The sequence below is a fragment of the Lynx rufus genome, unplaced genomic scaffold, assembly GCF_022079265.1.
Source record: "Lynx rufus isolate CCGP_SWC_20201006 ecotype Redwood Valley unplaced genomic scaffold, mLynRuf1.p SCAF_28, whole genome shotgun sequence".
Lineage (NCBI taxonomy): Eukaryota > Metazoa > Chordata > Mammalia > Carnivora > Felidae > Lynx > Lynx rufus.
This window is the reverse complement of record NW_025814843.1, coordinates 9,658,872-9,685,441: the sequence shown is the minus strand read 5'-3', so window position 1 is coordinate 9,685,441 and position 26,570 is coordinate 9,658,872. Positions and strand designations below refer to the sequence as shown.

General features: G+C 47.8%; 1 protein-coding gene across 2 annotated transcripts in view; it reads right to left on the bottom strand.

Moving 5' to 3' along the window:
- The window catches only part of MYH10 (myosin heavy chain 10), a 123,704-nt gene that overhangs the window by 74,985 nt on the left and 22,149 nt on the right, over positions 1 to 26,570 (bottom strand). For both annotated transcript variants that reach the window (XM_047089742.1, XM_047089743.1), the window contains exons 3-5: positions 23,682 to 23,709; positions 8,301 to 8,403; positions 1,807 to 1,899 (exon numbers count right to left, since the gene is read on the bottom strand). In XM_047089742.1, coding sequence (XP_046945698.1) covers positions 1,807 to 1,899; positions 8,301 to 8,403; positions 23,682 to 23,709 — 224 coding nt within the window. The remainder of the gene's footprint in view (positions 1 to 1,806; positions 1,900 to 8,300; positions 8,404 to 23,681; positions 23,710 to 26,570) is intronic.

Below are 26,570 nucleotides of genomic sequence, written 5' to 3'. Positions count from 1 at the left end.
TACAAACCCCAAAGTCACAGCTATGCTTTCTCCTGACACAGGCATATTTGTTATTCCACTCTGTCCATAAAAAGCTAAAATAATGACCTAATGAACTTGGATGAAGCGATTATCTTACTAGGAATAAACAATACTCCAAACAAATAGGTTCCTATTTCCTCCATAATGTGGAAAGCCTCTCACACTCGAACTACCTCTTTGGGTGCCATGGGCTGAGTCGTGTCCCATCTCAAATTCTTTAAAAAAAAATTTTTTTTAAATGTTTATTTATTTTTGAGAGAGCCCGAGGATGAACGGGGAGGGGCAGAGAGAAAGGGAAAGACAGAATTTGAAGCAGGTTCCAGGCTCTGAGCTGTAAGTACAGAGCCCGACATGGGGTTCAAACCCATGAACTGCGAGATCGTGACCTGAGCCAAAGTTGGACGCTTAACTGAACGAGCCACCCAGGTGCCCCCCACTGCCTCAGAACAGGACTATATTTGGAGAGAGGGTTTTTACAAAGATAATTAAGTTAAAATGAGGTCACTGGGGCCCTAGTCCCACACGACTGGTGTCCTCACAAGAAAAGAACAGGACACAGATGCACACAGAAGACGGACCACGTGGACACCGGGAGATGGCCATCTATAAGCCACAGAGAGGGACCCCAGAAGAAACCAACCTTGCCACACCTTAACCCTGGACCTCCAGCCTCCAAAAGAAAATCAAGGCAGTCCTACCAACTCATACAGAGGGTTAGCTAGCTACCTTCGGGCTCAATGGGTCCTCTGTGATTCCATATCTGGCTGCTTCCACTAATCACACAACCCAGGCCATCAGAAAATCAATATGAACGCCAGGACTTCACATTATACTCAGAGTAGAACAGTATGTCACCGTGATACTAGATTCCCCCAGATTATCCATGAAGGAGTCATTAGTAAAGTCTCTTTTGATGTGGCCTTGAATTGTACAAATACTTCTAGGATGGGAGGAGGGAGGAAAAACATAGAATTAACTCTAATGATTTAAGTAGAAATAACTGTAATTGAAGACCCTCTCCAATCTGTGGAAAATGGTTAACTGAATCTTGAGGACTATAATTCAAGGCAAGAAGTTTACAGCAGGCACGCCCATTTTGCTGGATATGATTTTAGAGAAGATTTGGCACTGACACGTCAATAGGGCATAGCTGGACAGGGGACATACCGCTTAGGAGAACAGCCTCATGCAAACGGTCACAGCTGGTCAAACGGAGGAAGAGGGGAGAGCTTTCCAGGAATTAAGAAAGCCCTATTTTCATAGAGGAGTATTTTTAAAGAGAAGTAATTTTTAGAGAGAAGTAATCATATTGTCGCATTCTTCTGACATCCATATCCCCGGAGAAACAGCAAGTATGAAAAGGACAGCTGACTACACTGAATGCCAACTTGGTTTGTGGAGCGTTTACATTCTCGGTTAAGTACTCCACATGCATCCTCATGTAAGCTCTATGCCCGCTCGGCAACACGTATTGTAGACCATCCCCAAAGACGAAGAAGTTCAGAGAGGCTACCTGATCATCTACCCGTACAATACACAATTACATATGCAAATACAGGATTACAGTTACTTTCACGTTTTTTCCTTTTTAAAATGCAAAACTACTAGAAGATTGCAAATTACATGTGACATATCACGTTTCTACAGGACTGTATCATTCTGTACCACATCCTTTATTAGCCTCTCCCTAAAATCCAGGAAGACAAGTACTCTCTTTGCTGGATCACAGTAGACATTTCACTAAAAATCTGAGAAATTATAAGTTTCGGGTGCTTTTAAACTTACAAAACGAGATGAGTTATCATTTTTCACGGTCTTCGCGTTTCCGAATGATTCCAGGATTGGATTCGCTTGTAAGAGCTGCCGTTCGAGTTCCCCCTAAAAGACATTACACGTATGCACGCGCGCGCGCACACACACACACACACACAAATAAAAGCAGATTAGGTTAATCTAACATCTTTACTCCAATCCTGGGGTGGGGGTGGGGTGGACAAAACAATAAACTTCCTCTCTTCCTCAGTGTTTTCATTCTGTTTGCCATCTCGTAACCTTTGTGGCTTTATTCTCAGTCATATTAGGCTCTGCTAAAGGGAAAAACAGCATGTATAAAGTGATCGGAAGGGGAAGAAAAAGTCACGTTAAACAGCAGATCAATTTGAGGGCAGGGCATGTAAATTAGGCAGAGAATTTTGAAAAGAAAACAAACTGGTTTTCATGAAATGAAATTCGGCTTAACACTTCAATTAAGGACATATTAATACTTACACTTCTGTTTATTTTTATACTGCCTTGCTCCAATGACTGAAGGCAGACAATTCTCATAACCACTATCCTAGTGGTAGATGTGTCATTTTTCCAAGGGTTGCACATGATACCCTAATGATGCCGACAGGATGATGTCCTCACTGACACTTTCAGGGAGGGTGGAGATGGGGATGCTGCTGACTTTTGCTCAAATTTAAAAACGCTTACTATAGAGTATGTGATAGAATATAGGCTTTATGCAGTGTCTTTACTTATGTGCAAATTCGGCTAGGAAATAGGTTCCACAAACAAAAGATGTAAGTATATTAATATGTGCTTTAATCATGACACACAATAAGAAGCTGCATGAGAAAGCAAGATGCTATTTCTGGCCACGGAAAGCACTACAAAGTGGTGGTGTGTTCCTGGAACGTAATTTTCAAGTGTATCATAGGAACTTCGATACATCTGCTTTTTCCAAACACAAAGCTTACCCCTGTATTTTAAAATACCACAGTCAGTATTCTAGACCTAAAGACAGGATGTCAAACCACTAGCAAATGTGATTCTCTGAGCAGAGGGATAAAAGGATCCTCATGCAAGGATCTTAACTACCGGCCAGTTGCTACGTGAGCGTTGCATGATGAGATCCAAAAAGAACAAATATAACGCCATACATGGAGTTGGCGTTTAACTCTGGAATTGGACTCCTTCGCTCGTTACGAGGGTGGGAAAGTACTCCGGAGGCACAGGACCCAGTGAGATACGCTCCCCCCACAGGTCTGCCCTCCAGCACTGATCTGAACTGCCCAGATCTTCACAGGTGTTGAGTGCAGTCTACAATGGTGTTCAACTGAAACCAGGCAGGAACCAGTCCCGTTAAGACGTGCGGGATGAACTTCCTTTCCTGGCATTTGACAATATGCTCCCTGTAGCGTTAGTCTCCCAGGTTATGGACTTCACATTTCTGCTGTAAAGCTTCCTAAACATTATAGGCTTTCCAGGGTTCTTAAACGTGGTATCCCGGCAACCATTTTTAACTGAGAGGCATCATTAAGGGGCATCGTTCTGTAATCTAACAAGTGCCTTTCCCCTGGAGGTCAGCAGTCGCCCACATCACCGTGCCCACGGCTGGCATCTTGCAAAGCCCTGGGTGTACGAGCTCTGCAAAAATCAGGCTCTAGAATGCTTCTTGCCTCACTCAGCCTGTGATCAGAATGTAGAAACCGTCAGAAAAACACTGAATTTTCCTAAGTGGGGCACTACCTTTGCACTAAAGATCTATTGCTACTTAGATCTAGGAACTAGACAGAATATAGATTCCTTAGAATTACACACTATCATCCCGCCAAATCCTAATAAAAATAATTTCAGTGACATTTCACCTTTCAAATGTTTTCCTAACTTGGAGGTAAAGTATTGCATATCCCATTTTAATACTCCCTAGATGTGGCTACAAGGAGTCTTTTCTCTGTGTGTGAGTGCATGTGGGTGTGCTCATGTGTGTGATTTACGGATTCCATCCTTTCTCCTGCTGGCTTTTAATAAACTGGCTGTATCCCCTGAACCTAGCTCAGTGTCAGGTCAAAAGGATGCTCCGGGAGTGTTTGCTGAATGATTGTGGCATCAGAGGTCCCGAAATATTCTAGCAGCATTCGGGAGGGGATGGTGCTGAGCCAAAGTTGGCAGGAAGAATCGGGTGAAGGGTCCGCGCTGTCTCCATAGAACCTGCCGACTGGGCTGCTTCTGTATCTCTGCTGTTGGGGTCACTATGTTATTAGCAGGGTTGTGGTATTACTTTTCTCCTAATGGGCTGGTGACATCAATGGGACCAAGCAAAGCTCTCAGTAACTCCTCAATGAATCACAAAAAGCTTGAACACAAAGCTGTCATCGTAAAGCACACAAAAAGGGTCTTAAATTAAGAAATTACCACTGAATTTGATCATTTCTGTGCTGTGCAATTTCACACTTTGATTAAATGGCGCTAACCTCTCTCAACCAAACTATGAAGCCAGTTATAAACCATCAGGGGACAGTGACTAAGTGCTAACCCTTCCACCAGAATTGGAAGGGCAGTGGCCCTGGTTTCGATTATTCTATATGATAACGAGAAAGGTCTTTGGGAATGTAGGGGAAACTAATCAGCATTAGCTACTGAAATTGTTTTTACAGTTTTAAGTATTTAGAATTAATTCTATGATGCTTTAAAAGTCTACCAATCATGATGAAAACTATACCCTTCCGTTTGTTATATGGCATATTAATATCTACCTATGATATGATAGAGGAGTTTGAAGTTGGTTAAAAAAAAAAAAAAAAAAAAGCCCTTTGAAAACTCCAGTTGAGCCAGCAAGGCTGGGGTCGTGCTGGGCTTTGCAGGCCTGACTGTGTACAGACGTAGGTGTCCCAGGGCCCACAAGAGGGCTGAACGTGGGTGGCAACAGCTCGACGTCACGCTGAGAACCAGACTTCGTCTCAACCGGCAGGCTCGAATTTCTGCACTTGTGCCTGCTGTCACCATCCTCTTAGTTCGAGGCCGTTCAGAGCAGTAGATAGGAAGTCATCTGGAAGCTGCCATCCAGAGGTGGGGGACTTGCTAGTTGGAGGGGCAGGTGGGCTGGCCTGGAGGAGTCCCTTCTTCGGGGACGGTTAGGTTTTAGAAATCACTGACTGGTGTTTAACTCTGCCCTAGATTCAGGCTCTGGCGTAGCACTGAATGCTGCGCCAGACTCTTGAGGGTCCGTAACAGCGACCTATGGTGAGGGAGCCCAGCACACAGACTTGCCTCCAGCCGGCTGGGCACAAAGCCAAGCAGGACTTGAACTTGGTCATAAAAACTGTATCCAAAGTTTGCAGGTAAACGCTTCACGTTTACTGCTTAACCACTGTGGCCTGAATTCTAAGAAGTGGTTTCTATTCCTATTTCCACAATAATGATTAAGTTTTAAAGGTAAGCACAAAAGCCTGCCCGGATGGCTAAAACAGACATGGACGTGTGCTGGCGAGGAGATGGGGGCACCCTCATGCACTGCTGGTGGGAATGGAGGGCGGTTCCTTCAAGCGTTAAACCGAATACTACAGTAACCCAGCCGGCCCACACCCAGGTGCCTGCCCAAGAGAATGGGAAACACAGATCCACACAAACCCTACGCACAAATGTTCCTGGGGCATTGTCCAAGATGGCCCCCAAGTGGAAACAATCCAAAATGTCTGCCAATGGATGGATGGATAAACACAGTGGGACCTACCTACCGTAAGGGAATACCGTTCGGCCAAGGAGAGGGATGGAGTATTTGTACACGCTACGACACGGATAAACCGTGCAAACATCATGCGAAGGGAAAGAATGCCAGGATTCCGTTCAAGTATCCTACGCACGACAGACAGATTCGCAGAGACAGAAAGTATGTTGATGATTTCTGGGGACTGGGAGGAAATGGAAGGTGATTCCAAATGGCTTTCTTTTTGGGGGGATGAAAACACGCTCAAGTTGACTGCAGGGATAACTGTGTAACTCAGTGTAATGAAAACAACAATGCTGAACTGTATGAATGTGTGAAGTTTATGGTGTGTGAATTAAATTTTGATGAAGCTGTTAAAAAAAACAAGGAATGAGCAGAGAGAGACAAATAAAGGACTCCCCAAATCAGGGGCCTCGAAACGCCTTCCCCTCCCTTGTTCTTACAACGCATACTGTGTCTAGTGACAAAAGGCTAGAAATGTATACAAATGGTTCCTGGGTGCCTAAGTTTTGCCTGTAACGTTCAATGTAAATTCACAAACCAGGGATGTCAAACCAAATGAAACACCTTGCAAAGTACAGACTGCTTGCTGGCAGTCATTCTCAAAATGGGGTGAGGGGGTCCCCGGGAAGGGGGAGCGATTGTGGGCAAAGAAGTCATTTCTCGACGGGACCCTCTGCAGGGTCACTACCGCCCACAAGCATCTCCTAGTCTTCAAGTGGGCTGGGAGGAAAAACTGAGGACCAGTGTTCTTCTCAGTCTTCTAGAAACACAAGCACAGCCCCCACCGGACTAGACTACTATTACAATAAACATGGGAAAAGCAGCCCCGGAGATCTGTGCAGAGTGAGTTCATGCAGCAGGACATGCAAATCAATGACGGAGGGAGGGAGGCATGGCCAGAGAAGCTGTCGCTGCCCTGTCTTTGGGAAAACGTGCCCCCTGTCGACGGAGCCGACCCAAAGTACAGTCCAGGGGTAGGCATGCTACTCACACAACAGCGATCCATTCTGTGGTTTAAAATGACATCGAAACAAAACGTTAACAGTAATGGTGTACGGATTCCGTGGTGGAATTTGGAAAACCCTGATATGTACAGTAGTTATTTAATGCTAATTCACTAGTGACCCAAGTGCACATGAACAGGTCATTTTAGCGAGTACCTCGAAGACACAGAGAAAAGCTAATTTCTGGTCTAGAGGTTCCTTCTGTAGTCAGCAAAAGAGCCTTTAAATGTCCTCTAGGACAACAATGATTCCGTGAACCCTTCCTATTTGTACAAATGATCTGCTCTCTACAGCTGAAGGAGAAGACAGAACGTCATAGGGCCTTAGCACAGCTTTGCTGTCTGAGAACATCTTGAGAATTTTAAGGAGGGTTTCTGAAAATCTTGTCTATAGGACTATTCCTATAGACACTTAAGAATTTCTTTATATTAGTAAGTCATTTCTAGAACATTGTGCTTTCCTGCTTCGTATTAGCTCTGTTTCACTGTCTTGTGGCAGACAGCCAGACCGAAGCCATCCAGTGCCAGGGAAAGGGTCAAGTCCAGGACAGATGTCCCTCTCCTCCAGGGTAGCAGGAAAGGCTCTGTCTATGGCTGTGCTCTGTGGAGCCCGAAGGGGGGAGCATTCGATAACCAGTAATAACACTCCTCCACCACTTGCCCTGGATAACAAAGGATAATTTTACATATTATATCAACAAGGCCCTCAGCTTAAAATACATACGGGCCATAAAAAACTTTATTAGAAATGTGTAAATCTGAAAAGGTACAACTTTAGAGTTGCAGCCCCAAACTCAAAAATTTAACGTATGGCCCAAAGCGAGGCTTCTGTGTATTTAAAGAAAAATTGAAATCGTTCCATCTCGTATTTGACACACGAAACCCTGAGGGTTCAAGGCTTCATCAACAGGTGATTCAATGTCATGATAAAAAGGGCAGAGAAATACTCAAACTCGTCTCGAAAACACATTTAAAGCCAAAGGGCATGCTGCTGCTCACAAAAGATGATGTCTCTAAGCAACACATTTTCAAAATCAAATTTTCTTTTTTGCGGTAAATTTCACTCACAACTCCTGGTATTTGTTTCTAATACTCGATCTAGAGACAGAAATTAGCGCAAACATTCAAGACTAAGAAGCATAAACAAAAGCACTTGCCTGATGCTTCACTGGTTTTGGCGATTCCTGCTGTTTGTTACAAACAGATAAACGCAAACGTTAGCGAGTCTGGGCCTTTCCCTAAGCGGTGAGCCACATCTAAAGCACCACGTGAGCGTCCACCTCAGAGCTGTGACAGCGGATCTGGCTGGCGTTCCTCGGATCAGCTGCCACTTGGGCAGATTCAGGATCACTGACCCCCTTTTATTTGTACCCCTTTTCTATCATCGACTGCCCCCAAATTTCCATCCTCGTCTCAAGCTTCTATGGCCAGTGGCAACAGCCTGTGTCCCTGCTCAGAAAAGACAGCTAAAGACCCTTGAGGACCATCTTTTGGTGGAAACAGGCAATCTTCAAAACACTGCTCTTTGATCGTTAACCATTCCTCCCAAAGCTTTGCAAGAAATCAGGCTTCAAGCCGGAATCGTAATTCTGGTTGGCCTGTTAGAAAACCTAGGTACTACAATTCCCTCCTGAGCGGAGGAAGTTTCTGGGTGGGGGTCGTGGAGACAAGGGGGCGGTCAGTTCCAGCAGCACACTGAGTAGCTGTGCTTCCTTATTCTGGTTTCTGCAATCGTAAAAGAATAAACCGAGGCATTAAATGAACAACGGAACGAAAACTTACAGGAATATTATGGTCCTTCCGTCCTTTGTGCGAAGAAGCGACATGAGCAAGGTACTGAATGACTTTCTTAGTATTTTCTGTCTTCCCAGCACCTGATTCACCCCTGAAAGAAACAGTAACACAGGCTGTCTTAAAGAAAGCAGGGCGTCCACCTTCCAAAGTTGTAATTAACAAAATTAAATGGAGTTGGAACAAGAATTGGTAGGAAATAAAGAGGATGTAGGATAAAAACCGATTGGCAGAAGTCAGAAAATTGTTATTATTTTTAAATGGTATTAAATTACCACACACTTTTTCCACCCCCTGGAGATGCCAGTGAGACACAGGGAAATGTTCAGAGTGCTGTGTTGTTGTTTTTTTTTTTTCAAGGAGTTTGGGGGTTCCACCAGAGAAGCAGCATTTATCGTAAGAGGTCATGAAAACATTCCTCAGCACCAGAAACCCATCCACCGCTGGGGATTTAATCTGAAGGAGCTTCAGACCTCTGGGCTGCCCCTTGCTGCTCAGGTCCAGGCAAGGTTTTCTCGCTCTTCCCCCAAAGGAGTGGACGAGTGTTCCTACAGCCACAGCACCTTGTACATATTTTGTCACATCTCCTCAGCCACCTGCCGGCCTCGCATCCTGGGCTCCTGGGGCAAAGGGCAGGACCCCATGCATGTGCGTCTGTTTACTGTGCATTTGTGTTTATTTGTGTTAGTTTTTTTTTAATCCACGGAACCTCGTGCAGTGCTGACCCACAGCCGCTACGCAAGGTGTAGAGACAGTGAACGAACACCGTGAATTTTGTGATGAACCGGGACAGAAGCCACCACTTTGTATGCTTTACGTTTTAAAACAAGGCTAGCACGTTTCAAAGGCTGCTTTTGATTTCTACTCAAGTACTGATCTTGAAATTCAGGGAAGCTTCTGGACACACAGCGCTACCTGAGTTCTGGCCTTTCTGTTCAAATATCAAAGGGTCCCTAAGATCGGATCAAAGCAAACCTATCTTCACAATCGATAAAAATCTCAATTTGGATTGAAGTACAAATTTTGGGGGCGCCTGGGTGGCTAGGTTGGTTAAGCATCCCTACTCTTGATATCAGCTCAGGTCATGATTTCACGGTTTGTGAGTTCGAGACCCATGTTGGGTTCTCCACTGACAGTGTGGAGCCTGCTTGGGATTTTCTCTCACTCCCTCTCTCTGGCCTTCCCCTGCTCATGTTCTTTCTCTCTCTCTCTCAAAATAAAAAAAAAAAAAACTCTAAAAACACACACACACCCCAAAAAGCCCCAGTGATTCTTAAATCACTGGTAAACTGTAAAAAAAGATAAATAAAACAAAAAAATTCATTATCTAGTTAGATTTAAAAAAAAAGCCTCAGGGGGGAAAAAAAACAAAAAAAGAAAAAACCAGGGCGCCTGGGGGGCTCAGTCGGTTAAGTATCTGACTTGTGGTTTCAGCTCAGGTCATGATCTCACGGTTGATGAATTTCAGCCCCACACTGGGCTTTGAGCTGATAGCGTGGAACATGCTTGGGATCCTTTCTCTCTCTTCTCTCTCCCTCTCTCTGCCCTTCCCCTGCTCTCTCTCAAAATAAACAAACTTAAAAAAAACCCTTCTGAAACCCCAAAATGTTAATACACACATGGTCGACTAATAATCCTCTAAACCCATTGTACCCAACCCAAGCCTTAGAAGTCTAATTTTTCTAACAAGCTCCCACCCTTTCTGGAAAGTGTACTCTGAATTGCACTATTTTTGTCCACAACTTAAGTATGTCAGTGGGTTTACTGGCTGCATTATTTTCTCTGCACCGAGACACCTACAATCTAAACTGAAGAGGCTCTGGGTAAAGGGAGCCCCACTGACCAACTAGTTGTATGGCTCTGAGGAAGGAAATGGTCTCCTTCGGGCCTCCATGCTACCATTTGTAAAGTGGAGGAACTGGGAGCACCAGGGGGTTTCGGTTGGTTAAACGCCCCGACTTAGGCTTGGGTCATAATCTCACAGTTTGTAGGTTTGAGCCCCACGTCGGGCTCTGTGCTGATAGTGTGGAGTCTGCTTGGGATTCTCTCTCTCTCTCCTTCCCCTGCTCTCACTTTCTCTCAAAATAAATAAATTAAAAAAAAAAAAAAGTTGTCTCTGAAGTTTATTCTTTCAGATAAACTTCAGATAATTGTTTTGTCACGCCTCACTCATTTCTTGCCCGATAAATAAAAAGAGACAGAATTTTGAATTAAGTAACATTAACATACTTTTTTTTTTTTTTTAATGGGAAAAGGTGTTCTGTCTCTCGGGGAAATTTTGTGTTTTCTATGCTCGCAACTATCAAGGACTGTGTTGGTCTTATACATCTTTGAAATCCTGGTGCCCAGCACAGTAGGGGCTCTGTAAATACCAATGAATAAATGAATACAGGTCCTGCACGTGTTTTAAGTTTATTCCTAGGCTCCCTTTTATATTTTTTATTCCTGCTATTAACGTCCTTTATCTTCTACCTGGCTACCACTGGCACCTGGATAAGAAAATACATTTTAATTCACTCATTCAATAAATACAAATCAACCCCTGTGTACTGGGCATTCTTCTTTTTTGTTAATTTTTTTTTTTTTACATTTTTAATTTAATTTTGATGGAGAGACAGAGCACAAGTGGGGGAGGAGTAGAGAGAGAGGGAGACACAGAATCCGAAGCAGGCTCCAGGCTCCGAGCTGTCAGCACAGAGCCCGACGCGGGGCTCGAACTCACAAACCTCAAGATCATGACCTGAGCCGAAGTCGGACGCTTAACCGACTGAGCCACCCAGGCCAGGCATTCTTCTAAGGGCAAGAGCTAGAGCGGTGAACAAAGTCTGCGTCCTCGGGGAGCTCAAGTTCAGGGGCAAAGACGTAAAATAAACCACAAAAAACAAATAAGAGAAGCGGTAAGACATGAGGGACGCCATGAGGGCAACAAGGAGGTAGCTGGGGTTGGGGGGGAGGCAGAGAGGAGCAGAGGACACTTTCCTGGAGACTCGATGGTTGGGGGGAGCCTCCAAAATGGGGGAAAACAGACCAGTGAAATCCGGGGGCGCCATGTTCGGGGCGGGGGGGATGGAGACCCAAACACAAAGGAGTATCTTTGCCAGGAACGGGGCTGGTGTAGGAGCTGAGGCAACCAGAGAGGCAGAGAACCGCGGGGGCTCCGGATGCAGCAGGGACGGGGGTCGGGGGGGGGGGGCTGCCCCAAGTCACGGCAAAGAATCTGGATTTTATTCAAGCATAATTGCTCAATAGCTAGGATAGTGGTTTTCTGTTTGGTTAACTTTGTTTAAAATACTTAGTGCTTCAAGGCTAATCATGATGCTGGCGGCTGTTTTCAAACAAATAACTTTTCTCTTACGCCCAGAAATGAGCCTCTCGTTTAGAGTGATCATTACTTGTCTCGAAAATACTTATGATTGTTCCTTTTCAGCTAAGTTTTGCCTCTGTGGTTTCTCCACAAACTCCTCTCTATTGGACAGGCTTCGGTGTGTCCTTAAAGCATTTTGTTCCTTCCCGGTCACACTCCCCGGGCTGTGCCTCTCAACTGCTTATATAAACTCTGCCACATTTTTTCTACTTCGGGTCTAAGGTAACTCTGACATAGAAACTATTACTGCAAAGACGAATGTATTCCAAATACCTCACTACTGAGTTCTCAAGAGGGGAGGTGGGGAACCTTCTATCCCCTGTCTTAAAATGTGGACAGTAGCGGGGTGCCTGGGAGGCTCACTCGGGTAAGCACTGGACTCTTGCTTTCAGCTCAGGTCACGATCTTGCGGTTCACGAGTTCAAGCCCCGCGTCGGGCTCCATGCTGACAGTGCGGAGCCTGCTTGGGATTCTTTCTCATTCTTTCTCTCCCTCTCTCTGCCCCTCCCCTGCTGTCTCTCTCTCTCAAAATAAATAAAATTAAAAAATTTTTAAATGTGGACGGTAGCTTCTCACATGGAAGACTGCTGTGAAGAAAAAATACAGTTCATCTAAGGCACATAACTTGTATCCCGTGAACATCACCCATTACTGTGCACCCCTCACCCACCGTTCACGAAGTACCTTGAGTTTCTGGACTCTGAATTATTTTATGACTCTATAACGCTAGCGTAATGGTTAAGAATGTGGCTTACGGGGGCGCCTGGGTGGCGCAGTCGGTTAAGCGTCCGACTTCAGCCAGGTCACGATCTCGCAGTCTGTGAGTTCGAGCCCCGCGTCGGGCTCTGGGCTGATGGCTCAGAGCCTGGAGCCTGTTTCCGATTCTGTGTCTCCTTCTCTCTCTGCCCCTCCCCCGTTCATGCTCTGTCTCTCTCTGTCCCAAAAATAAATAAACGTTGAAAAAAAAAAAATTAAAAAAAAAAAAAAAAAGAATGTGGCTTACGGTGTGAAAATGACCTACCCTACGTTCAAATCCTGTCTACCCCTTTCTAGCTCCGGTTAAGTGCACGGAAGGAGCCTAGCGCTGCCCCGGCCGAAAGGGGTCTCCCTAAGTGGCAAGAGTGCTAACAGCAACGATGAAGACGAGGGTATCCACAGAAGTATGAAAAAGAGAAAAAAAGGAACCCGAATGTGTGTGTGAAAGAGGTGGCAGGATCCACGGCACAGAATTCTTGGAAACAACTTTTTATTAAGGGGAACGAGCGGCACCTTTGTCCCAGCCAGAAGCGGAGGGATAAAAGCGGCTTGAACACAAGTGAAGATGTGACGGAACTCAGAGGAGTCAGGAGAGTCCTCAGGGAGGAGAGCACAGAACACGACCTCGAAGAGCGAGGAGGACAGACACGAGGATCTGACCTCATTTCCGCCCACGAACGGTATGTACCGACGAAGGAGCCCTACCCTGGAGATGCCACAGGCTTCGCTGCCGGCCCACGGGGTGCAAGTACGAGGCCAACGACACACATAGCACAGCCAGGAGCCCGCTGGGGGGGGGGGCGTGCCCTGTGTCCTGCACAGGACATCGGGACACATAAGACCCGGGGTGCCTCTAGGCTGGAGGTGTTCGAGTGTTCTAGAGAGGTCTGTGGCTTTCACTGGCTTCTCAAAGAGGCGTGCCATCCAAAACAAAATGTCAAAACCAACAGTACTGAGAAGCAGGGGGGATGGACCACGAACACGTGATCCACTGTGGGCTCTTTCTTGGAGTTCCTTCTGGACCACGGGTACATTTCTCCAGCAAGAGACTCCTCCCCCAGATCTTAACTGCTTCTGTGTTTATTCTCTCTGGATGTTTGTGACATCAAATCCAATCTAGTTTCAAAAACACCCTCTGCCTGAAATTCTTGCTTCAGATGACCTCCATCTGAAAACCAACAACACATGTACTCCCCCCGCCAACCCCCCACCGCCCACACACTAGCTGATGTTTTCCTGTAGTTTCAAAGCTCTGTTCTGTTAGAAAGCAGCTTATTAGCAAGAGCAGAGGTTTTATGGTCAAGAAGGGCTTGGGTTCGGGGTCCCCGGGTGGCTCAGTTGGTTAACCATCCGACTCTTGCTTTCGGCTCAGGTCATGATCTCATGGTTCGTGAGTTCAAGCCCCACATCAGGCTCTGTGCTGACAGCTCAGAGTCTGCACGGGATTCTCTCTCTTTCTCTCTGCCCCTCCCTGGCTTGCTCTCTTTCTCAAAATAAATATACTTTAAAGAAAAAAAAGAAGGGCTTGGGTTCAGGTCCTCCATCGCGCTAACACCAGGCAGGGTCAGCCGAGGATAACGGGACACGTAATTGGGGCTAACGGGGCTACTGCAAGGATTAATGGCGCTAACACTTGCAAAGAGGCTAGTGCCCTTTCCTGGAGTATTTGCCAAGAACATTTTAAACTTCCATTCACAAGCTGATTTGCATACTTCTTTCCCCCATAATTTAGCTCCCATTGAGATGCACCTACAATAATCCAAAACTTCCCACAGTTTTAAGACTTGTGCATTTCTAAGACAAAGGATCCTCTAAAGAGTGCACAAAGAGCACACTGTGGTCCAGAGAAGCTGGCTGTGGGGTCGTGGCGCTAGTTCACGGGAGACAAGAGAGAATACCAGACTTCCACTGACAACACAATGGCTTTTCAACTGTATACCGCACTGTCGCCTTAGATGTGTGGGGGCTTTTTAGTTTTTGTCTTTAAAGCAGTTTTAGACTTACAACAAAATCGAGAAAGGCAGAAATTTCCCATATACCCCTGTGCCCACACACGCATAGTCCCATTATCAACATCACTGAAACGGGACACCGTAATCGCCCAAAGTTCATAGTTCACGTTAAGGTTCACTCCGCTCCAGGTGTTTGCGGTACATTCTATGGGTTTGGACAAACACGTGATGACTCATACCTACTACTAGAATATCATGCAAAGGACGATCAATTCCTCTGTGCTCTGCCCTCAGTCATCTCCCCTCCCTTCCCACACCCCCGGCACCCGCTCATCTACTCACTGTCTCCACGCTTTTGCCGTTTCCAGAGTGTCATATAGTTGGAACTTCTCAGAGTGGCCGCTTTCACTTACTAATACGCGTCTGCAGTTCTTCTGTGTCTTTCTGTGGCCTGAGAGCTCATTTCTTTTTTAGTGCCGGATCACATTCCAGTGTCTGCACGGGCCACTTTATCCATTCACCTGCTGGAGGGCATCCTGGCTGCGTCCTAGTTCGGGTGATTGTGTACGAAGCAGGTTTTGGTGCAGACCCAAGTTTTATTCCGATGGGGAAACGCTACGGCGTGTGCCCGGTGGATCCTGCTGAGTACGCCTGGCTTTGCAAGAAACCACCACACTGCCTTCCGAAGCTGCGCCGTTTCGCTTTCCCACCAGAGACGGATGACCGTTCCTGTCACTCCACGGCCTCGCCAGCATTTGGCGGCGTCGCCGCCGCAGACTCTGGCCGTTCGAGCGGGTGTGTGCGGCTAGTATGTGACGTGGGGCATCTTTTCGTGCACTCCTTCGCCGTCCACGTCACGTGCTGAGGTCTCTGCACCATTTTTTAATGAGGTCGTTTGTTTTCTTATTTTACGTATTTCTGGCACATCTTGGGTAACAGTCCTTTACCCGACGTGCCTTTTGAAAATATTTTCTCCCGGTCTTTAGCTCACGTTTTCATTCTCTTGACGTTGTCCTTTCGAGAGCAGAAGCTTCTTTAATATTAATGAAGTCCAGCTTATTGTTTCTTTCACGGGTCATGTCTTTAGTCTGAAGGACTAGACATGGGTCACGTTTTTAAATATCTGAAAAAGCATCACCAGAGCCAGGGGCCTCCACATTTCCTCCTGTCGTATACGAGTTTTATAGTTTGGGTTTTACGTTTAGGTCTATGATCCGTTTTCTAGTTCATTCTGTGAAGGGTGTAAAGCCTGTGTCTACATTTTTTTTTTTTTCCATGTGGCTGTCCAGCACCGTTTATTAAAGGGCCTATCTCTGCCCCATGATGTTACCTGCGAGCCTCTGTCAAAGATCAGTTGACTGAATTTTGGGGTTTTAGCTATTTAATCAATTCTACCAATTTGCTGATCTTAAATTCTTAACATAGGTTACTCCTAGGCAAGAACTAATTGTTTTAAATCTAGGCGGGCTCGGTCAGCACCACCTAGTGTATTTGTATAGGACACATGAAATTCCTTAACAGTAAGAAAAAAGTCAGGGCGCCTGGGTGGCTCAGTCGGTCAAGCGTCCGACTTCAGTTCAGGTCATGATCTCACAGTCTGTGGGTTCCAGCCCCGCGTTGGGCTCTGTGCTGACAACTCAGAGCCTGGAGCCTGCTTCGGATTCTGTGTCTCCCTCTCTCTCTGCCCCTCCCCTGCTCTCAGTGTGTGTGTGTGTCTCTCTCTCTCTCTCTCTCTCTCTAAAAGAAAAAAATGTTAAAAAAAATTATAAAAAAAAAAAGTCTTTAGAAAAAAAAAAAGAAAAAAGTCTCATCACATCCTGATGGAAGGGTAGTGTGGGGCAACCACGGTTTTATAAAGGTTACATTGCCAAATACATGTAAAAGGAGAAAAACTTGAGTTAATCAGCAGTTAGGAAGTCATAAATGTAAACAAATTACTCTCTAAAAAGGGAGCTTAGAGGGCAGAATCATTTCCTCACCCACGTGGCTGCAGTGTGACTTTTAATTCTAATGAGAAGAAAGTCATGTTGACGAAACACTCTTGATAGGATCTCACCTCCAATCACGTGGGATCCAAGTGCATGGCTTTCTCAGGATAAAGGAGACCCTGAGTGTCTTTACTACCGAACATGGCAGGACGTGAGAACAATGAGCACACGGGGGGTAGACGCTTAACTGGGAGCCCACACTGCCCGGCCTGAGTCTGCACGGAAAAAGGATGGCCAGGTGGTTGTAGGCAGATGAGGCCAGAGGGGAAGTTAAGATGTTCATCCTTTTGGTGGAAAAGTAAGTTCAGAGTAAATGATTAAAACAGTAAAGGTTAAAGAGTGGCTATCAAACCACCTAGGTAGTAGATTAAAAAAAAAATGTTGCTTCCACCTGTGTTTTTCTCTGGGATACTATGTACACAGAAGGACTCAATATAAAATAACTATTACGTAAAATTGACTAGTTAATCTCACGTAGGAAACTTAACCAGCTTGGCTGGGTGCTAAATTTGAAAGGATCCCAGTTACACGCCCTTGGACTTCTTTACGTGGTGGACACTCAAAGGCACCACAGAACATGCTAGGAACATCTCCTAGCCTCTCAGATCTGAGATACATTGTTTGCCATTTTTAGATTTCTCAAGTCACAATGTAGCTTATAGTAGATAAGAACAAGAAACGGGTTATTAAATATCACAACCAGTGGTATCCAAGAACAAAGAAAGCCTGAAAGAGGCTGAAAGAGGTGGGGGTGGGGATTTGCCAGGGAACTTTCTTCCAGGGCGACGGTAACGTTCTCCATCTTGACAGAGGTTCAGACGATAGGAATAACTCAGCAGAAGCAGATTTAAGCCTCGTGTATTTCATCACGTGCAAATCATGTCTCCAAAGATAAAGATATAAATATTGGGCTTTAGTTAGCGTTACCTACACTGCAGTGTTTCAGGGGAAGTGTGCGGATATCTACAATTGAACTTGAGATAAATCAAAGGAAGGGACTGATAGCCCATCAAAGTGGCATAAAAATTGCTTTATTTCTGACCAGCAGCCACAGAAGGAAACAGGATCTAACCTTAAGCAGAGCCTCCTGAAAATACACCTGCCACTGACCATCATCCCAGGGAGTCTCTGGATTGGAAAAAGACAGACCAGGAAGTGCAAATTCAGACAGACCAGGAAGTGCAAATTCAGCTGTCTGTTAGCATCATGAAGCCCGACAGAATCCTTCATGCTCTCTCCTTGAAGCCCTCATCCTCCTTTTCCGTCGAGTTTAGTACAGAATATAGAAGTCTTTTCTCCTGTTACTCTACGGCCATTTAATTTGCAATCCCCGGGTGCTGGACGCGAGGTGGGAAAGGAAGAATCTCCTCCCAACACAAACAAGAAAATGGAGTGATACGTGGACACAAGGTTGAGCAGGTCAGTGTATCACAGAATACAGTCAAATATTACTGGTGGAATCTAGGTGGTAGGTCTAGGATCCTGGATTCAAAACTCTTCCCATTTTGCTTTAGGTTTGGAAATATCCACAATAAGATGCTTGGAAAAGTTAAAAGAGAGGAAAAGAGAAGGTACTTGCTGATGGCTACTCTGCGCTCAAGAAGAGAAAACCAGAGACTAGGAGGAGCCTCGGCTCCTAAATGCAAACATATTAATTGATGACAAATGAGTCTAAAATGATACTCATTACAAGTGCCCACAGAGGGCACTCTGGGTGACAAAAGTAAATTAGCGTTCGCTAAGCTTTCATTAAGTCCACAGCGGTCATCCCCTGAGCGTCTCCTGCTTCCGGACATCACACAAAGCCTCGTCAAACATGGTCACCCAAGCTCCCAAACCACCCAGTCAAGGAGGAGAGGCCCTGCGCCGGGCTCCCTGCTTACTGTTCGTGGGGCTGCCGTCGTCCCGACACTGCAGACAGACGACACACGGATTCTCTTCTTCGCTGGCCCACAAGCAGGCTGTAGCTCACCTCTCCTACACATCTGGGGGGGTTCCGATGCCTAGATTCCTGTGTGACTATTAACAGATGCTGCACAATCGACAATCAGCCTGGTCTCTGTCATTCACGGTGGGCCCAGAGAGCTTGTGCTAATGAGGTGACTCACGGTGTTCCAGGACGGGCACTGGCCACACTGGAAGACCAAGCAAATGGTTGCAACTTTGGGCACGTGAGCCGTGTGAAACCAGCCCAACATCCTGGGAGGGGAGAGGGGCTGGAGACTGAATTCAATCGCATGGCCAACGATTCAACCGATCGTGCCTACTAATGAAACCCCAAAATTCTGGGCTCTAAAGCTTGGGTGAGCTTCCTGGTTGGGGATAAACAATGACAACATGCTGGGGGGGGGGGGAGGGGAAGAGCCAGAGGAGACGAAGCTTTACATTGGGGACCTTCCGAGACCTCACCCTCGCGGTCTCTTCTCTTGGTTGGCTCTGATTTGTCATCCTAGTGAACGGTCAAACCCAAGGGGGTAGCAACCCCCAAATGTATAGCCAGCTGGTCAGAGGTGCAGGTAGCCTGGGCCCCCCTAAGGCTGGTGTCTGCAGTGAGGGCCCTGTGTGGGGGAGTGCACCCTGGGTAATCCGTGTCAAAACTGCATTGCGATGGATAACTGTTTTCTTTTTTTAAAGTTTTAAGTTTATTTATTTTGAGAGAGAGAGAGAGAGAGAGAGAGAGAGAGCACACGAGCAGGGGAGGGGCAGAGAGAGAGAATCCCAAGCAGGCTCTGTGCTGTCAGCGCAGAGCCTGACGTGGGGCTCAGTCTCACTAACTGTGAGAATCACAGAGTTGGCTGCTTAATCGACTGAGCCACCCAGGGGCCCCTGCAATGGATAATCTTTAAAAGACGCTTGCAGATCAGGTTCTAAGTAACTGGCTCTTTTGAAGAATACAAGCCAATGGAGGAAAAAAAAAAAAAAAGCAAGAAAAGTGAGACTATTCCAAAATACTGAATCGAAGAGACCTAACTAATGCAAGGAGTGAGCCTCGACAGGATCATCGATTTTAAAAGTTACAAAAAATAGGTTGAGAAATAGCACAGAAAACCAAACACAGATTCTGCAGTAGACAGGATGGAACTGACGTTGGTCTAAGCGTGCTAGCGGTCTGCGGTTCCGTGGAAACACCCTCGCCCTTGGGAGACACCTGCTGAGGTATCTCAAGGTGTCAGGAGGTCTGCAATGACTCATAATATGGTTACTCATAAAAGTTGTTTGTGTGCGCAGAGAATTCACAGAGTGAAAGGTATATAGCCATTTAAGGCATCGTTCTTTCAACTTCATAGGTTTGAGTTTTTTAAACATAAAAACTGGCGGAAATGCATCAGCAAAGGTTTAAAAAAGGGAAAAAATGAAGGAAATGTGGTAAACATTTTAAAATCATTGAGGGGTGCCTGGGTGGCTCAGTCAGCTAAGCTTCCGACCTCAGCTCAGGGCATGATCTCACAGTTCGTGGGTTCGAGCCCCGCATTGGGCCCTGTGCTGACAGCTCAGAGCCTGGAGCCGGCTTCCGATTCTGTGTCTCCCTCTCTGTCTGCCCCTCCTCATTTACACTCTGTCTCTCAAAAATAAACATAAAAAAAAAATTAAGATCACTGAAGCTGGGTGATGGGTTCATGGGGGCAATACACCATTCTACATCCATATGACTTTCAAGTTTCAAAATAAAATGCCTCTTAAAAATGATGCCAGAAAGGTTTTTTCCTTTGAAAACATATAGGATCACCAGTTCCTAAAAGTTCTTAATCTGTTCTTTAGTCCGTTGTCGTGGTTCCTCCTTCATTAAGAGATTTCGTTCTTTTGTTTGAAATTTTATCTATTTCCTAAGTAGATACTATGTTCAGAACACCATGCCAGGTTCTCAGGGATTATTAAAAAGCAGTCACGGTAAGTCAGGGTTCCTACCTTAATAAATTGCAAAACAAGATGCACAGGACAGAAATAAGTGGACAAGAAGTGCAGTATATACAAAAAAAGGGCCCGATGAGAGAAAAATCAATGTGGGTTGGCCCTTACTGTGTAGGGGGTTCCAATTTTGGCATGTTCCTTCTTTTTTTTTTAAGTTCTTGTTTTATTTATTTGAGAGACAGAAAGCGAGAGCAGGGGAGGGGCAGAGAGAGAGAGAGAGAGAGAGAGAGAGAGAGAGGGAAAATCCGTGCTGTCAGTGCAGAGCCGGACTCAGGGGCTCGAACCCATGACCCGTAAGATCATGACCGGAGCTGAAATAACCGTCTGAGCCACGCAAGTGCCCCAATTTGGGCATATTTCCTCCCTGGAGGGAAGGCACAGAAGTCAGCCAGGATCCACTAAAATGGGCCAGATATTAGGTGCGGGACCGGCTAGGACAAGACAGAAATGTCCAACAACGTGACTAGAAACGGGGGCCTGAGAGAAGGAGGGGACACTGTAAGATCTTGGGGCCTACAGTCCTAAAAGCTGATGACACAAGTAAGGACGCTGGGCGATGCATCCTGTCCGCACAGGCACGAAGGTTAATTTTGCAGTATGTTGAGTTCAAGCTGCTGTCGGTTCTCTACTTCACACCATACGCTCCGGTAACACCAAATCCTTGAAAACTGCCTGGTGCGTTTCTCACCTGCCGTCCTCCACGCCCGGAGGCGGCGCTGGACCACCCTGGTGCAGCCGGCACCGGGCTTCTTCGAGAAGCCACCAGGGATCGTGAGAAGGAACAGGGTCTAGAAACTAACCCGGTGGGCACCTGCCCACCTGAGCTAAGAATCCACCGGAAGCCAGTACGTACCAGCCGCGGCCACCGCCTCCAGAGACCCAAGTCCCCTCCCCCTTCTGCCACCCCGCCGCCCGCCCCCCAGAGATGGAGTCTAGGGGTCCCTCAGGCTCACAGCCCTGCCATCCTCGACTGTGTTCACGCCCAAGACGTTGGCTCCTCTGGTCACTTAGGTCTGCTCGCGCTTTCTCCTGCTCCCGCACCCCCTTATTTTCTGCTCCCCCCCTTTCCTCTGCACACTCTGGGACCCCCATTCCAGAGGAAGCAAGTCACCCACACTGTCCACCTCTTCCTCGAGTGCTCTGCTCCCTCCTCTGGCTGGTTTCCTGAATGCCCTAGCTCCCCCCCTCCCCAGCCACTCCCAGGCAGACCTCTCAGGGGAGGACCACCCTGGTCTCCCCCCCCCACCCCCCACCCCGCCCCAGACCCACGTCTGGAAGAAAGTCAGTGGCATCCTCCTCACTTACCATGATGCTGTTTCCAGACAAAGCCCCCGCCCGCCCTGCCCCACCCCTCCTCTCTGAGGTCACAGCATCGGATTTATCTCCCCCAGTAAGGTCATTAAAAACAAAAACCTCCGGTCTTGTTTCAAAAAAGAAAGCACTTTTTATTCCCAAAAAACTGGGAGGGAGACGATCTTGGAACGAAGGACACCCTCTAGGTGAACTCATGCTGCGTTATGAATGGCTGGCGCTACACGCTCCGTGATGTGTGCGTGTGACATCCCACACCCAGGCCCCTGGGACCCCTCCTCCCTCCCCAGCTACTCACGCCTGTGGCCACACCGCCCGCCCTTCCTGTGCACACACCAGTGTCACCAACGTCAATCCTCGATCTCTCCGGACCCCAGCACTTGCGCCCGACCGCCCTGCTTCCTCCCAGCCACCCCCTCCCCTGTGCCGCCGTCCCACCGTCCACGGCGGCAGCTTCTCCTGCCAATATTCTCGATTCTCTGGCTCCACTGGTCCCCACTGGCCGAACCGGCCATCGCTCCCCTTTGGACGGACTGGACCTGGTTCCAGTCCGGCGCTCTGCTGGGAGATGGTCCACAACAAGGGCCCCGACTGTCTCGCGCCTCGTTCTCTCTGCTCCCTGTCGTCTCCCACCCTGACTCTGGCCTGGGCCGCGTGTCTCACATGGGAGTGGGAAGGCAGCACACAGGACGCAAGCAGGCACTTGAACGATGCGCCCACCTGCTACTCCCGGAACCTTGCCGCCCCGTGAAAAGCCCGGGTCGGCCCGCTGGAGAATGAGAGGGGATGCAGAGGTGAGACCAGAGCACTCGGCCACAAGTGCCACCCCCCACCCCCCATCTGCACAGGTGCAGGGCCAGCCCAGCTGGGCTGCTCGGCCTGACCCAGATCCACCCGGAGGAGCCCGACCCAGTTGCTGGGAAGGGTATTTTAAGCAGTCAAGTTTCAGGGTGGTTTGCTGTTCAGGAAAAGCTAACTTGTAGAACCCAAAGGCTAAGCCCCGCTGGAAGAAAACGTATGCGACCCACAGACCCGTGTCAGCTGCTCCGACCGCTGTCCCCGCATTAGATCCCGGACTTGCCACTTCATAGAAGAGAAGCCGTCTGAGGAGAACCTCCTGGATTTCCAGCCCCCCGGGTCTCTCATCAGCATTTACTCTCTCGCACAGAGAACTCTCCACCGCCGACCTGCCCACCAGCCTTCACTCTGTTTCGGAGCAGCAGGCCTACACCGGAGGCTTTCGGTTTTAACTTTTCCACTTCCCCGTCATTCAAGTGCACCTGGCCCGGCCTCCCTCTTGGCCCTGGTCACACCCGATGCACCTGTCTCCGCGGGGCTCACTCTGCCCCCTCAGCCTCGCTGACCTCTGCCCGACCCCTGAATGTACTTTTCCTCGAGGCTCCACACCCGGCCTTCGCTCCCCTCCTTTTACAGGGCTGCGCGGATGGGTCAAGTCTCGGCGCCTGGAGCAGTCCTCTCCTGAGCTCCACATTCAGGCGCACAGCACAGCAAATGACCCCACTGAGGCTGTGAGGACCCTTTCACTAACTCCCCCTCCTTGCTGAGCGGGTCTCCTTGCTCGGCTCCGGATGCGGTCACACCTCTGCCTGAGGTCACTGCCTCTCGCCTGCAACTCCCAACAGCCTCCCCACCGGTCTTCCAGTCCATCTGCCATGCACACCGCAGCCAGTCCGGTCTTCCTAACAATCCTTTTCTAAGCAGATCTAATGGTGTCCTGCTGTGGATACGGCTTCGTCCAATTCCGACTCTCTAGCACTCAGCACACAAGGCCCACGACTGTCGGTAATGTTCACCGGGTGAAATGTCCAGTAGCCCAACAGGCGCACATATAAACTCAAGCCCGAAGTGTCACAGATCAATGCTGAGAAACGTGGGAAAGGCCTGGTTTGACCGCCAAACAGTGAACCCCCAATTTAAACAACTCACATCATCTTAGTCTTAAAATGGTAAGTGCCAAGGTTTACGTCAAATTCTTAAAATTACTACTCTGCGCCCCCCCACACCCCCTCCCCCAATTGCTTTAGTTTCCAACAGAATCGAAAACAAGTCCGAACGTTTGAAATTTACTTACGTGCAAAGAATTGACTGGTCCTCACGATCTAGAAAACAAAACAAAACAAACAAAAAAAAAGAAAGTGACCATTTGCCTGGTGTTTTAAACACTTGATACAATAACGTTGCAGTAACGGCCCACAGAGTATTAGTAACTCCGCTCCTGCCCCGCTGCTTCCCCAACCCTTACAGGGCCCTAAATCCAGTCACCCTTGCTTTGCCTTACAAGGCCAGATCTTCGGGGGCGGGGGGGGGGGGCGGCGAATAACAGCCGGGCTTCGGAGGCTTTATGTGCCTAATCAACCTTGACGCTCAAGCCGTGTGCATAACGGCTTCACCTGGGGAACCTTATAAAAAACGTGTCCCCCAGGGCCCCTCCCTCACAGGATCATTTTCAGGGGGTTGGGATTGAAATTCCCTGTTTCAGTAAGTTGCCCAGGTGACTCCGATGGCAGGGTGAGGTTTCAGAAAGGCTTCGAGAACACTCACAACTAGGGAGGAATCATTATTAGAAGAAGAGAGAGAGAAAAAAAACCAAGTGGGGAAGGCTGAAGGTGGACAGACATCTAAATGAAGCGTAACCAGCGTCTCAGGTCCCGATGGTATAGGCACCAAAAAGAACAAAACAACGTACAGCAGAAGCAGACTCGCATGTGACGTTAAAGTGACGAACGACTTAAATCTTTTCGAATGAAAAGGTGACATTCAAACCCACAGCGAGCCCACGGACAGGCCCCCTCCCGGCCCCCCAGCGTGGGATGTATGATTTCTAATCATTTATGCGCGTGGATATCCATTTTTGCAGACGAGAAAATGCTCCTGGAGGGGGGTCAGGTCATCCACCCAGGTCCCGCAGCCGCTGAGGGGGGACGACCCGGGCCCGCGCTCGCAGGGACCGGCCCAGGTGGATCTTTCGTCACTCCTATGCAGAGGCTGCTGGCCCTTCGGTGGCTACATCAGGACCCAATAAGGGTCTCACAGTAGTTCAGGCACAGACAGCATTTTTTTTTTTTAAGTAGGCTTCACACCCAGCGCAGAGCTTGAACTCACGACCCTGAGACCAAGACCTGAGCTAACATCAAGAGTAGCTGCTTAACCCACAAGCCCCCCCAGGCACCCTCCACCAGCATAAGTAGCTTTTGTCAAAGAGAAATAAATGTCACGGTATTATTAAAATAAACTAACCCATTCGTACACCCTGTGCATAAACTGAGTTCTACAAAGAGCGTGTTACTGCCCAGTGCCTCAAGTCTCATTGAACTGGGAACGGCCCCTGACCACCACCCTATCCCTCCCCCCGGCTGCGCAGGCCACATTCACAGGACGAGGCTGACCCCTGCCTCCTTTACTGGTCTGCTCTCGCAGGGGTCATGACATGCCCTTCCTTCCACGCGCTCCCCCAGGCCCACGGCCACCGTGTGTCCCCACGCGTCCTTCCGTGCTCAGCTCAGTTGGGGCCCCTCTGGTTCCTCGGTGCGTCCTCCTTTCAACCATATTCTGGAGTTAGACACACGATACCGCCAATGCCTGCCCACGAGGCGGTGCTGCGTGAGATCCGGCTCGCTTCCCTACACCAGCACCTTCGGTGGCTCAAAGTCAGTGCTGGGTGCCGCCCTGGGCTCTGCAAGCTTGTGCCCTGGTTCCCACTCTGCCGCGAACTGACTCCGCATCTATAAATGCGCCACTGATGCCCTGCTCTTCCCGCATTCTTCACCCATGCGGCTAGGATTTTAACAAACCCGTATTTATTCACTGTAAATAGGAACCCCCAGAGCCCTAAATTCTCCAGGTCTGAGCAACTTCCAGAGAACCCCACCACACCAAGTTTCTTACGGCTTTTCTGAACCGGTGCACACATACAAAAACTAACCAAAACTCAACTGCCTCCGAATTAATTCAGGACGGCTCCCTTCGGGCATCAGTACACACTTGCCATCGTTGTTCGAAAGCGGAGACCCTCACAACCACCACCTACTGTTCCAATCTGCCCCGTACTTCATGTCCTGTGCTTCTCACCGCCGCAGCCCGAGCCGAACCGAGCCAGCTCTGCTCGCCAGACTTCTCTGTCCTCGATGTTCGTCTGTCTGGTCTTGTGCTGGCTCTGCGCCTCAGTTTCCCCATCCGTGCAGTAAGGGGTTGGGCTTGATTACCTCTAAGATGCTCGCCAGCCGTGATCCGACCACGCCTCCCTTCTGCCTCACTGAATCCTCCTCACCCTGCCGACTAAACAACTATAACAACGTACGACGACCTCGACCTGTAAATGTAACCAGAGCCTGAGCTGATATTTGAGGGAAACCATTTCGCTTTCAAAAATGCAACCAGCCTCCTAAAGACTATGGAGTCCTTTCCTAGCTCAGTGTTTCCCAAAGCACCTCCTAAGAATCACACGGAGGTACTCGGTGAATCCATACCGAGTTAAATCATAATGCAACAGCAGAAGTGGTTTCCGATCAATGACCTCAGCTCCTACCTTAAAAAACTAGATGAGAGCAAATCAAATTCAAATTAGAAAGAAGAACGGAAATGGGAAAGAACAGAAATCAATGAAATGGGGAACAGGAAAAAGAAGAAAAAAAATGTAACCAAATTCTGGTTATTTGAAAAAAATCATACAATTGATAAACTTCCAGCCAAACTGATCGGGAAAAAGACACAAATTGCCAAAGTCTAGAATAAGACAGAGAACAGCTACCTAGGATCCCACAGACACAGTCCGAGAACTAAGATAAAAAAGGCAACTTTTTAAATAGACGTAAACCACTAAAGCTCATTTCAGAAGAACGAATAACCTGATTGGCCCCATATCTGTTAAAGAACTTGATGTTGTGGAACTAATATAACGTTACATGTCAATTACACCTCAGGTAAAAATAAACTGAATGTGTAATTAAAAGCCTTCCTGCAA